This window comes from Meles meles, chromosome 11, assembly GCF_922984935.1.
Source record: "Meles meles chromosome 11, mMelMel3.1 paternal haplotype, whole genome shotgun sequence".
NCBI lineage: Eukaryota > Metazoa > Chordata > Mammalia > Carnivora > Mustelidae > Meles > Meles meles.
Window position 1 is genome coordinate 1,807,459 of NC_060076.1, and position 13,535 is coordinate 1,820,993.

The 13,535-nt window shown below is 62.6% G+C and overlaps 1 protein-coding gene across 1 annotated transcript; it reads right to left on the reverse strand.

Moving 5' to 3' along the window:
• Positions 1 to 1,745: 1,745 nt before the first annotated feature.
• On the reverse strand, positions 1,746 to 5,342 carry LOC123952757 (beta-lactoglobulin). Its single transcript, XM_046022195.1, has 6 exons — positions 5,232 to 5,342; positions 4,478 to 4,611; positions 3,612 to 3,685; positions 3,326 to 3,439; positions 2,525 to 2,620; positions 1,746 to 1,805 (listed from the first exon to the last, which is right to left on the reverse strand). Exons 1-6 carry the CDS (start codon positions 5,340 to 5,342, stop codon positions 1,780 to 1,782), a joined length of 555 nt encoding a protein of 184 aa, XP_045878151.1. The 3' UTR covers positions 1,746 to 1,779.
• Between the last annotated feature and the right edge of the window lie 8,193 nt (positions 5,343 to 13,535).

The following is a 13,535-nucleotide window of genomic DNA, read 5'->3' on the forward strand; positions in this document are numbered from 1 at the left end:
ATTAATTTCAGGTTTGGATTTTAATTTTGGTGAGGATGTTTCTGAGACATGGAAAGCGTAATTACCATCTTTCCCCAATATTTGTATCTGTAGGGTGGGGGCCCATCCCTGAGATAGAGACAGACTCTCAGGGTTTTATGTTTGCCCAGAATCACCGGGAATTAATTTTAAGATAATGCAGAGTGAGACAGCGAAACTGAACTTTTTCCCTCCAGATCTCTTGGCTATTTCTCCCAACACTGTTTATCGAGTAAATCGTCTTTTAAGATGGGCCACTAGTACGTCGCCCTGCTCCTGTGCTCGCTAGCGTTCGTTTCTTGACTCTGCCCCCTGCTCGATTGCTGTTGGGTCCTGCTCGCTACACCAGAACGGGACCTGTGGGCCTCCTCTCTAAACATGTCAAAACTTTCGTTCTTTCGTGTGGGTTCTAGATTCGGGTTTTTGGTTCAGGGCAAAGATCCCACTGGAATATTTTTAAAAAGATTTTATGTATTTATTTGTTTGAGAGAGAGCGAGCGAGTGGGTACAGAAGGGGGGGAGAGGCAGGCAGAGGCAGAGGGAGAGGCAGGCGTCCCGCGGAGCAGGGAGCCGGATGCAGAGCTCGATCCCAGGACCCCGAGATCACGACCCGAGCGGAAGGCAGGTGCTTCACCACCGGAGCCCCCAGGCGCCCTCGCCCTGCCCCACTGGAATATTGATTGAACTGCTTGGAGGCACAGGTTACCCTGAGGATTACTACATGTTTATGACTTTGAAGACTGTGCGGGAGACCCCATATCCATTTACTTAAGTCACTTTTTCACGGTCCCAGAGGAAGGACTTGAAAGTTTTTTCTCCATATAAAGTCTGCAGGTTTCTGGCCAAAAGTGTGAGCATTACTTTCTCATTGTACCGCAGCCATTCTGTGTCTGGAATTTGGGTTTTCGGGTTCGCAGGCAAGCATCATGCTTGGAGCACCTGCGGGTGTCGCGCGGCGTCTGAGCGAGCGGCAGGGGGACGTCCGCTGGGGGCCCCGTGGCTCGGGCGATGGTGCTGACCTCACACGCTTGGTTGGGCCTGGTGCATGCGGCCTTGCTGAGGAGGGGGCGGGGCCTTGTCTTCGCAGGCGCCGTTCTGGGGCAGGATCTGGTCATACCTGTCTCTGACATTTCCAGACGGTCCTGCGGAAGCCGCTGACCCAGTTTCCGGAGAGCCTGCCCTTCCCTGGGTTGTCTTCTGCTCACCCGAGAAGAGGGGGAGGCTTGGGTCCAGCCACTGCCCTGGTGGCCCCCTTGACCTTCAGGACAGGGCGCTGGCCTGTCTCGGCTCCCCGTCGGGCAGGTGCCTGGGCCTGTCTCCCTGGCTCTTCTCGGGGAGCGCGTGGGCGGGTACTGGGCGCCCTCGGCACTCTCTGACCTGGGCGGGCGTGAGGCTTGGCTCCCCGGCCCAGCGCACCTCTCCGGAGTTGACCCAGAGCAGGAGCAGGTGGAAGCAGGTCAGAGGAGCCCCAGCCCAGACCCTAGCGGGGTCCCCCGCCACTGCAATGCTGTTTGCCGTGGCCCAGAGCCCTGGGGGCTGCCGGTCCCCTCCCGGCCACTCAGACAATTCTCACGCCCCGGGGCCCGGCTGGGAGAGGCCGGGAAGGGGACGGCTGGAGGCCGGGCTCAGGCTCAGGCTGGAGGGGCTGCCTCAGGTGGCCCAGGGGTTCGGGAGGCCTCAGGGCAAGCAAGGCAGGGGGAGGGGAGGGAGGCGAGGGCAGGGGTCAGGAGGGCCAGGCAGGACTTCTCCGGCGGCCCTGACCTAGGCTTCAGCTGCGGGACACCGGGCTGTGGAGGGGAGAGGACAGGATAGGGATCCCAAGGTTTTGTCCCTTTGAAACAGCCAAACCCGGCGTGCAGCCGGCGGCCGTCGCTGGGGAGCAGCTTGCCTTCTGCAGCCCAGCACCCACGGGCCGCCGTGTCCTGCCAAGGCCCTGTGCCCTCACTTTGACCCAGACTCCCCACCCGCCCCTCAGTTTGCCCCCCTCGCCCACAGGCATTGTTGACCCTGTGGCGCAGCCATGCTCCCCTGCTCCGGGCTCCCTTGTCCCTGACAGATCAGGGACGGGCCTGCAGTGACCCCGGGTAGCCCGGGAGAGGGCTAGAGGGTGTGTCTGCCTTGTTCTCCTCGCTTCCCCCACCGCCACCCCAAACAGCCTGGCATGCGTGTGTGGACGGACAGAACGGCGCCCAGGGAAGGGGTGTGGGGGTTAGGGGCTCTGCTGGGTCGCCTTGTTTCCAAGCCCCTCGGACCCCAGTGTCCGAATCCACAGACTGGGGTCGGATATTGTGCCCAGGTCCCTGTGTTCTAGGGGCTTCGTGCCATCTGGCAGGCGAGGCGCCCGGCACTGGGCCGACGGGCTGTGGCCCCCGAGAGGCTGACCGTAGTTTCGCTTGCTCTGGTCTGTGCCTGTCGCTGCTCCTGGGGGTTCCGGGCCCGGCGGGTGAGGCCCCAGCGCGGTGGCCTGGACTCGGGGTGGGGGGGGTGTCCGGAGCGCCGAGCTTACCGTCGAGGTTGAAGACAGGGGCTTTCTGCAGGTGGAATCTGGCCACGTACTCTAGGAACGTCCGCAGCCACGTGGGGTCCCCGCGCGTTCTTCTGGCTGAAGTCAGAGGGGCCCAGAGTCCGGAGGCCGCGTCTTTTCCCCAAGCATCCCTCCTCTCGCCAGCCCGAGCCCTGCGGCTGACCGGCTGGTGGCTGCGGCCTCAGCCCTGGTCCCCTCCGTCCTCGTCTGCCCCGGGAGCAGGTCCGCCCTTGGCGGAGGGGGGACAGCGCTCCTTCCGGGGCTCGTCAGGCCCCAGCCCCCGTGGGGGAGCCCCCTGCTGTCTGCGCCACTCGGCCAGCCCGGGATGCCCCCCACGGCCTCCATCTAGTCCTCAGGCGCCCCCACCTGCCCAGCCCATCCTCTGCGCCCTCCCCGGGGACACCCCACCCCCCTCGGCCTCTTCCACTTTCTGGGCCTGATGGGATTCAGGGCTTTTAGGATCCGTGACTAGCTTCCCGGTCAAGACAGGGGGGCCTCATGTTCTAATAGGGTCCCCGCTCCCGGGACACACTCGCGTGCGTGCACACACACACACACAGACACACGTGTACGCACACACCCACACGTGCGCACCGCGGGCGAATCTGAGTGAGCCCGGGAGGGAGCCAGCGGGCAGGTGCAGGGCTGCCCCTCCTGAGGGGCGGGCGCCCAGGGGAAGCACCCACAGGGTCCCTGTTGGCGCCAGCACCCCCGGAGCCCCCGCCCCCTAAGCCGAGGTGCTGGGCAGAGGCCCCGGCGGGCGTCCGGAGAGCGGCCACCTACCCAGTAGAGCCCACAGGCCGGTGACCTCGCCGGCGTCCTCGAGGCGGACGTAGAGAATGAGGCTGCTGCGGTCCGCGCTCACGAAGCAGACGTGCACGTTGGCGCCTCCCTCCACTGTGGGGGACCCCGGCCCAGCGACAGGTGAAGCCTCTCTCCCTGCCCCCCCGACATGACCCCGGACAGCGCAGGACCCCGGCAGGCTGTCCCCCTCCAGCCCCTGCCCTGGTTCGGGACATCGAGCGTCCCCGTCCAGCACGGCACCCGGGCCAGAGGGCGGGCTACTCACGGGAGCCTCGGAACTGGCCTTGGAGCCCGGTTGGGTGGACGGTGATGTTCACTCCTTTGCACACCCCCTCTCCCCTGGGGAAGAGAGGGGCATATGGTGGTCACGTCCTCTTCCTGTCTCCCGGCCCCTGGGGACATCGGAGGCGCCCTGGCTGAGCTCCCAGGTGCCTGCTTGAGTCTCCCGGCTCCCTGGGCTCCTGAGGTCATCCAGCTGGGGCACAGGGCTAGAGGGAGGAGCGAGGAACCAGCGACTTCCTTGTTGCTGGAATGGAGCCAAACCTCCCGGAAGGAGTGGGACCCAGTCTGTCCTCGGCTTGGAGCTCCAGGGCTCTGGGTGGGGGACTGGTCTGGCGGGCCCTAGTCACTGGGCTCCACACATAGGCCCCTCCTTTTCGGCCCCCCGCCCTGGTCAGTGTCTCCGCTGGGGTGGGTGGGGCGTGGGCCAGGTGCCCGCGGACCCTGGGAGCGCACGGCCCTTGGGATGGGTGTGTACGGCCGAGCACCATTACGGCTGTGGCTCCAACTTGGGGTCCTCAAGGCCCTGGGTGCAGGGCAGGTCTAGGTACGGCTGACCCTGCACAGCATGTCATCACCGTGGGTGCTGCGCGTCACCTGACCAGTGCGCGGCCCAGCCCTGCCCGGGCTTCTGTGCTTTCCACGGCGGGAGGGACCGGGCGTGTGCGGGTCTGTCCCCACCCCTCGTCGTAAGGCTCTGGGGCTTCTGAAGTTAGATCTTACGCCTCTCGGGGGTGTCTCAAGCCTGCAGCTTAGTGCCTTGTGTCCCTCTGGTCCTCCCCACTGGTCACCGTCCCTTGGGAGGCCTCCGGGCGGGCTCACTCTGCGAGGGGCTGCAGAGACCATGCTTACGTCCAGAACAAGACGAACTCCACGTCCTCGCCCCGCGTCCAAATGGAATGGAGGCCGAGCCTCAGGGGGTCGTCTGGGGAGACCAGGTGGGCGCGGCTGGCAGCCAGCTGGATAGTCAGCCAGCGTCCCTCCACCTGCAGGATGCAAGGTGCAGGGCCTGGACAGTCCCTGGCCCAAGTCTCCGCTCTCAGGCCGCAGCACCCCAGCGCTGAGCGCCGCCCGGGGAGCTCAAGGGCCAGCAGGGTGTGCTGGGGCGGGGGGACAGCTGGCCCTTTGGAAATGGCCTCCTCTGTCAGGCTGCCCTCTGTCTCCCCCAGTCCCTTCTTGCCTCTCCCTTCCCGCTTCCTTCAGCTCCTCCCGTGTCTGGTCGTAGCACTGTCCCCTGCTGGGTTCCAGACCCCCTGGCCGGGTCTGGGGAGGCGAGAGGGACGCCCCGGATCCACACCGAGTGCTGGCCTTGCTCCAGCCACGCTCCCCACAGTGCTGGGTGTTGGGCAGGTGGGACAGGCAGGGCAGGGGGGACTCTGGGCCCCTCCTTGCCCCCGGGGCCGAGCAGGACACCCCATTCCTGTCTGGGCTGGGCAGACCCCGCCAGGAGCAGCTGTCCCTTTGCGAGCCTGGGCCTGGGCCCGGGCCTCCCCTCGCCTCTCGGCTGGCCTCTCCCGGGGTCCCGCTCCAGGAGGCTGCCACGCCCCCAGGGGCACTCGCCGCCTCGTCCCAGGACTGCGCCTGGGCCCTGACCCGGCTCTGTTACCTCGTGGGCATTAAACCCGGGCTGCACCGGCACGTCGTCCAGGGTCTTCTGGGCACCGGCCAGGCCCAGGCTGAGGACCAGCAGCAGCAGCGGCCCCCTCTGCGGGACCATGACCGCGGGGCCCAGAGGGAGAGGAGGCCCGGCAGCAGGGTCCTTTCTTCGTGGGCGTCCTCCAGAGGCCACTTGTTAGGAGACCGTCCCTGCCAGGCTCCCTGAACACTCAGAATTGTTCCCACGGAAGGATGCGGCCTCCCCGAGACCCACCTCTTCTCTGAGGGATGGGACAGGTGTCATTTGGCCTGGGCGGCGGGTGCCGTCGGGGCAGTCTGGCCACATTGCTGGCTGTCCTGGGCGTCACCTCACCCCTGGGAGCTCAGCTCCCTCCTCCTGGCAGGTGCTCCTCTGGGGACATCGTGCATGCTCCTCGTCTGAGCCAGGACGGCCCTCCCCCTCCTCCCCTTCCGCCGTCCTGGGAGGTGAGCTGGGAGGGAGGGCAGGAGGCGCGCAGACTCAGGATGGCTTGAACCCGGGGCCATGGGGCTGCTTCATTTTTCCCACAGTGTGTCCCACACCCTCTCCCATCACGGCCACTCAGACCGGACTCCAGCGGCTGCTGGCTCACCGCCCTCTCCGGGGCCCTCCGAGCTGCATGACCCTGCGGGCCAGGGTGCAGCGGAGACGGAGCGGTTTACAGCTTGGAGGGCAGGACAGCCGTGGGGGAGGGGCACAGAGGGCAGGACAGCCGCGGGGGAGGGGCAGGGAGGTCACGACACTCCAGAGGTGGACATGGGGGAACAAGACACTGTCCCTGGGATGGCACCTCTGAGGATCCGAGGAACCAGCCCAGAGGGAACCCTCCCCTCCATGTGCCAGGGACACTTGGCTCCCATGTCAGGGGTCCTTAGGTGATTTCCTCTGTCTGTCCCCTCTCCTGGGAGCCTGTCCCTTCCCTGTGTCCTCCTGATTTCCTCCTGTCCCCCCAACCCCCACACCTGTGGCCTGCTGAGGCGGCCGAGCACCCTGGAGCCTCATGGGGCCGGTGCTCCGAGCGTCCGTGAAGCCGCAGGGTCACCGGGCTCCGGACTCGGCTCCTCGGCCGCCCTCCTGCGCGGTTCCCGAAGGGGGTCTGGGGGCCCCCATCAGTCTAGGCTACGGTGTTGAGTTCTCTGAGTGACTCTCCACTTTCCCGTGAGCCGTGTCCCCTGGAGCCCGGCTATCTGGGTCACACCAGGAGTGAGAACCGGTTGCGCTGGGTTCGCCCAGGCGGGGCTGCGGGATCCTGTCCCATCCACTGCCGCCGCCCAGACGGACGCCCCAATTCCCTGGGGCTGCGAGGAACACCCAGGAGCGGCAGGAAAGCTGGGGGGCTGGTCAGCTCTGGGGTCTCTGAGGACATGGCTGGGTTGAGCAGGTGGCCACTGCCCCCAGCTGGGGGGAGAGGACAGGAGGCTCAGGCTGCAGTTTTCCAGGGCTTTGAGGTTAGGCAGGACGTTTGGGTGGGAGCGTCCTGCTTCCATCCTTGGACCTGGGTCCCGGACCCCACGCCAGGGCAGTGCTGACTTGCTTTGGGGGCCCACAGGGGGGAGAGGACCTCGCAGTCACACGGGAGAGCTGCGGACTGCTGTTCTGTGCTGTCGGGGGGCGGCCGGCGTGGCTATGTGGGGCCCGCGGTGAGCCCGGCCCCAGGCAGAGCCGGACCCCGGGGCCCGGAGACCAGAGCTGGGCCGATGGAGCCGTAGTGGGGGGGAAGACAGAATTTACCCCGAAACCAGACACCAGAGGCGGGGGGTCTTCAGGGCGGGGCTTGTCCCTTGGAAGGAGGAACGGGAGAACGGTCCAGGAGCCCTGACGGGAGGAGGCTGGCACAGGGGCAGACCGTGCCCTCTCCCAGAGCGGGCCCCCGCCTTCTGCCAGGCACCTGCGGGCGCGGGCAGCTGGGGACAGGTCAACAGAGCCTTCTGGAACGTGAGCCTGCCAGGGGGCTCCACGCGTGGACACACGCATGACAGTGTCCCACGGTGCCCACCTCGTGGAAGGGGTGACCGCTGAGCTGTGTGCTGGGGTGAGGCTGGGCGAGGGGAGGAGGGAACGGTACTCCAGTGGGTGGAAGGGCATGTGCGAGAGCCCTGGGGCACGTGGGGGACGGCTGACTGAGGGACCCCAGGTCTGAGGGGCGCGGGAACGTGGGGCGTGTGGGGAGGTGAGGGCGCGCCCGGAGGTCACCGAGGCCAGGGCACAGGAGCTCCTGCGTCACGTGCGGAATGTGGATTTCATCTGTGTGATGGCAGCTGGTGGTGACCTTCTGGCAAGATCCCTGGGCTGTGAGGCTGTCCGGGTCACACCCTCTCGCGGAGGCAGGGCTGGCAGGGAGGGGGCCAGGAGGCCACGCGGGGACCAGCCCCCGGCCGCGGGGCGGCCAGTCAGCCAGGAGGGCCAAGGCCAGAGGGAGCCGGGGCCGGCAGTGCCCGGATACGGGGTTGTGGAAACTGCTCCGGGCAGGGGGGTGGCAGGGGGTGTCGGGAACGTCCTAGAAAGCAGCTCCAAGCCTCGGATCCTTTCTGAGTTAAAACATTTTAAAAAGTTAAAAAAAAGTTTAAAAACGTGCACGAGCTGGAAATGAAAAGACCTGCCGGGCAGCAGGAGCGGCGCATGGAGGGGAGGGGGAGCGCGTGTGTGTTTGGGGCCAGACCGGAGCCTGGGTAGGGGTTTTCGTCCTGGTGCTCCCGAATCTTTCTGTCCCTCCCTCCTGCCATCTCCCCTGCCCCCTCCACCCCGGTCATCCAAGCCATGGACGTCAGAGGTCAGCACCAGAGTGTCTGCTGTGCGCTCTGGGTCCTGGACCCTGCCCTGACTGAGCCCTGTCCTGTGCCCCCCTCCTGCGCCGGGAGCCCCGGGACTGAGAGCCGCCCCCACGGACAGGCTGGCTGCTCTTACCATCGTTATGCCCACCCGCGCCTGGGGCTGAGGTGCTGTCCTGCCCGGCCTTTCCGGGGTCCCCCATCACCCCAGACACAGGGAGAGTAGCTCCAGGCCTCTGAGAGGTCACTAGCACATTCACCAAGGGGGTGTCCCTGCGGGCACCCAGGGTGGGACCTCAGATGACAGTCCACGGCTCTTCTGGGCCTCCCTCTGCCCCGGGAGGGGTCTAGCGTCTGTCGCCACGACGGGTCTGGGGGAGAGGACGGGTGCGCTGGGCAGGACGCCAGGGACGTGGGCCCGGCCTCCACCTGGCAGCTCACACCCGCTGGTCACTGCACGCCTGGCCTCGGGGGACCTGGGACAGTCACGGCCACGTCAGAGGTGAACTCAGAAGGCTCTGGCTGACATGTCCTTGCAGACCCGAGGTCCAGCCCACGCCGTGGAGGTCACCAAAGGACTCTAGCGAGACCCACATGTGGACGTCCGAAATGGCTCTCCAGGAGGGGCTGGGCCTGGCCTGAGTGAAGAGGGAGACCGGCAGGAGCGGGACAGTGAGCCTCTGGGGCAAATGTCCCCCCCGCATCGCATTTCTGCACCGTTTGGGCCGGTGTTTTCCGGGCTCTTCCTGCAACCGGAGGACCCGGGTGCCACCCAGCGGCCGTCCTGGGGACCGCAACGCTCCACGCTGGGCAGGACCCAGCAGCTGCTTCTCGTCCTGCCGTGGCGAGGTTCTGCCTTCGAGCTCCGTCGTTAGGGTTCAAGGTGAGGAAATGAGAGCTGCTTGCTCGCTTGTGACCACCGAGGCCGCGCCAGCTCCGAGTCCGCCCTTGGCTCAGGCTGTTCAGACTGCGTAACGCAAGGCACGGAACAGACTTGTACCTTCTAGAGATAGGCACGAGCCACGGAAGGCACCACGGCAGGGTGGGGCGTGGGGACTGGTGTCTTGGAGCGGAGTGGGGCTCTGCCGTGGGGGCTGCCCAGCCAACCTCAGGCTCAGCGGCTCAGCTGTGGGATTTCCTCGGAGCAGTTTTGGTAATTAGGTGGGAAGTGGACGGGAGCCAGGGGCCAGCGAGCCGAGCAGGGCCGGGCTGTCGTTTGGAGAAACGAGGCTCCTTCCTAGGAAGGACCCGTGGAGAGCAAGGGAAGGGGAGGACACTGTTTGCTGGGAGCCTCGTCTCGGCTTATACTCAAATTAGGGAGGATTTAGCACGGTTTTGGGGACACCCCCCTCCTGGGGACTGCATGCCAGTCGGGTGTGTGTGTGGGTCCGTTTCTGGGCTCTTCACCCTGTCCCACTGGTCGACGCGTCTCTGCCCCTACAAACGCCGCAGTCCTGCTTCTTCTGCCTGTATGGTTAGATCGGAAATGTAATAGGCCGATTCCTCCGATTCAATTGCTTTTTTCAGAATTACATTCACTATTCTAGTACCTTCGTCCGTCCATAGAAACCTTAGAATAATCTCACATGTGTCTACAAAAAGCCCTGCTGGGGTTTCGGTAGGAACCGCGTGAACGCTGCACGCCAGCCTGACGTCTTTCTCTCCGTCGAGTCTCCGCTCACGAGCACCGTAGCTCTAGTTACGGAGAAGCGCCTTGATCGCCCTCAGCGACGTTGCATCTCCCCGGCACGCGGACCTGCGCGTGTGTCTCTAGCCCCGCGCCCCAGTCTTCCGCCTTCTCGGGGGTGACTAACACTGGTGTCTTTAATGCCGGCGTCCACACGTCCTCGCTAGCATGTAGAAACGTCGTCGGTTTTGTGTGTTTATCCGATATCCTGAAACCCGATGAGCTCGGCCCTGCCAGGAGGTTCCTTCTGTGTTTCCGTAGATTCCCGAAGTGGGTCACGCTGACTGGTTTTCAAGCGCTGAACGGCCCCCGCATCCCTGCCGTAAATCCCGCCTCGCTACGGTGTCTCATCGTCTTGATCTATCGCCGAATTCGATGTGTTAGTATTTCGTGAAGCATTGTTGCATCCGTATTGATGAGAAACATTAACCTACCATTTTCTCTTTTTCTAAAAAAACCTCTGTGTGTGGTTTTGGCACCCGAGCACTGTTTGCTTCGTGAAGCAAACAAGGAAATGCTCTTTCCTCCCCGATGTCCAGCCGGAGGTTGTGCGGCGTTCTGACCGGTTCTTCGGAGATTTGCCGCGAGTCTCCTGTGAAATCACCTGGGCCGGAAAACGTCTTTTTGTGGCGTTTTGAAATCAGGACTTCAAATTTCTCGCACGTGCAGGGCTCTTCTGATCGTCCGGTTCTTACGGGATTAGTCGTGGTAGCTTCTGTTTTTCGAGGAATTGGCCCGTTTCGCCTAAAGCGTCACACTGATGTGTGTAGAGGTGGTCGCGACAGTCCCTTCTTGTCCTTTGACGCCTGCAGGGGCCGTGGCGAGGTGCCCTTCCATTCCCGAGTTAATAATCCGTGTCTTCTGTCTGTCTTGCCCGGTCAGTCATGCTAGACGTTCCCTTCCCAGTGCTCACGCCTTTTCTTCCTTCTCCTTACCTCAGCGCACGGAGACCTTCAGCACGAGGCTCAACAGGATGATGGCGCTCCGCTCTCAGTCTCCGGGGAGAGCAAGCCGTCTCTTACGACTAAGAACGACGTTCGCGGGCTGTGTTTTGGTTGTTTTGTTTTTGTTTTTTAATGATCGGTTTAAGGGTGCTCCTTTCCAGGCCTAGGGAGGACTGTGTTTCATTTCCGCTTCCTTCTGGTTGAGTGACGACGGAGCCCGGAGCGGACGGCCTGCGCCCTCTGGGTGTCTACGTTTTCCCCCTGGTGTGGTGACCGGGGGCCTCCCGGGGTGGCTGCTTGATCATCTGGATCCCTGCATGACCGTGAGGTCCAGGGTGCCCGGTAGTCTGTGGAGGAAGTCATGATAATCACGACATAAATCGGACGTTTTAAGCCCCCGAGATCTTAAGGCTGTTTGGTGGCGCCGCGTCAACCAGCTGATGCTGAACGACACCTTCGATATGTGGAAAGTTTGCCTCATGAAAGGGATATGGCACTTGCGGAACATATTCTAAAAACTCAGTTAAAGCTGCTTATATGGGAGCTCCTGGGTGGCTCAGGGGGTTAAGCCTCTGCCTTCGGCTCTGGTCATGATCCCAGGGTCCTGGGATCCAGTCCCGCATCAGGCTCCCTGCTCGGGTGGGAAGCCTGCTTCTCTCTCCGCCTCTGCCTGTCTCTCTGCCTACTTGTGATCTCTCTGTCAAATAAATAAAATTAAAAAAAAAAAAAAAAGAAAAGCTGCCTGTATGGGCATTTCCCTGATCTCCTAGCTGCCGAAGTTTCGATGTTTCCTAACACGGAAATGTCCTTGACTCTGGGTTGAATCATGATGTGTTGAATTCATTGTTAGAGTCAAACTGCTAATAAATTATTTAGAGGTTTGGGTCTTTATTCCCCGAGGGGAGGGCCACCCTCCTCTCCCTTCTCCTGCGTCCTCCTCCTCCTCCAGGTTGGCCATAGGCCAGTCCAGCAAGTTCCCGTCTATGTCTACGCCCTCGGACGACCGTCTGAGCCGGGAGCCGCCTGATGGCAGCCGGCTAAGAAGGTCTGGGGCTGCTCATTATTTCCTGTAGCTATTGTTCTTTGAAAAATTAAAAAATAGGGGAAGTTGGGGTGCTCGGGTCATGATCTCAGGGTCGTGAGGTTGAGCCTGGCGCACACTCAGTGTGGAGTCTGCTTGGGTCTCTCTCTCCCTCTGCCCCTCCCACCGGTGCCCGGTGCTCGCTCGTTCTCCGATTCTCGGCACCACGTTCGCAGGAGCCGAGACCCGGCGGCAGCCCGCGTCCTGCGGTGGACGAGTGGGAGAGGGAGACGCAGTGAGCAGACAGCACGGAGCACTGCCCGTCCAGAACCCAGACGGGGTCTCGCCGTTCACGACGACATGCGCGGACCCAGAGGATGCTGAGAAGGACTGAGGAGGAGAAACGCTATTGGATTTCATGTATATGTGGAATCTGAGAAACAAATGGAAAAATAAATCACGCACAAAAACACAGACTCACAAGCACGGAGAACACACTGTGGTTGCCAGTCGGGGCCGACCCGCTGGAGGGGAGGAGGGTACAGCCTCCGGTTATGACACGAGGAGTCGCGAGGACGAGACGTACAGCGCGGGCAGCGCGGTTGGGCACACTGACGTGACTACCGCGCCGGCCTCCGGTGCTGAGCGCTGTGCTGCGGACACGGGTCTGAGTCCGCTCGGCCGGACCCTCGAAGCTAACACACCATCAGGGCTCATCTATGCCTCAGTTAAAAAATTTAAAAAATTTTTTTAAAATTAATTTTTAAAGTTTTCCTTTTAGCTCAAATGGTAATTAGTGTTTTTCCAGAAGTGTGTCTCTAACACACGTATCTAAGTTTACACAGATAAAAATATGTGTGTATTTTGTATCTAAGTTGTTCTTTTTTTAAAGATTTTATTTATTTATTTGACAGATCACAAGTAGGCAGAGAGGCAGGCAGAGAGAGAGGAGGAAGCAGGCTCACCACTGAGCAGAGAGACCGATGTGGGGCTCCATCCCAGGACCCTGAGATCATGACCTGAGCTGAAGGCAGAGGCTTAACCCACTGAGCCACCCAGATGCCCCTAAGTTGTTCTTGGTATTTAAGATGCCTGCTGCTCTCTCCCTACCTTAGGGACACTGAACGTGTGGAAAACAGGTCTCCTTTCCACCTCTGACTGCTTTCCTGGGACCCGCTGACCGGGGACACCTCTATTCCGTCCCAGCCCAGAGCAGGTCGGCACGGGGCACGTGGAGCTCGTGCCCAGGCTTCCTGGTAGCAATCACCTCCTGTTTCTGGACGCGAGCTTGAGGGTCCCGGGGCTGTACGTTCGGAAGAGCACGGATTGATGCGCGAGTAACGCACGTACGGTTCTCTGTCGGCGTTTACTGCATCGCGACCCAGATGTTCCTTGCTCGTCCTTTGTGAAGGTCGTGCGGCCTGCAGCCTATCGGACCTGCTGCCCCCTGCGACCTTCTTATCGTGTTTGTCAGGTTTAAGAGAGACCCTGTTATGAGTGCTGATCCCCAGATGTCGCGGGCCGTGGTGCTGAAGCCCGAACCCTGCCTCCCGCGCCCGACGACCAAGAACGACCCAGGCAGACTGCTGGTTGCTTGATTCCTTTATTGCTGGAGGAGGAGAGGCTCAGACCAGGGCCCCCGAGGATCCCGCGGCCTGAGGAGGAGCAGGTCCGGGAGCCCCGGGTGGGCTCGGTCCCTCCTGATTCGTCTGATGGGGCAGGGAGGGGGCGATGTCCTCTCTGGGACCTGAAAGGGACGCGGGCTCCCCTGTGACTCCTGGGGAGCCTGTTGGGCCCTCGCCAGCCCCTCCCAGCCTGGGGGTGAGGGACGGCCTCTCCGCCTCAGGCTGAGTG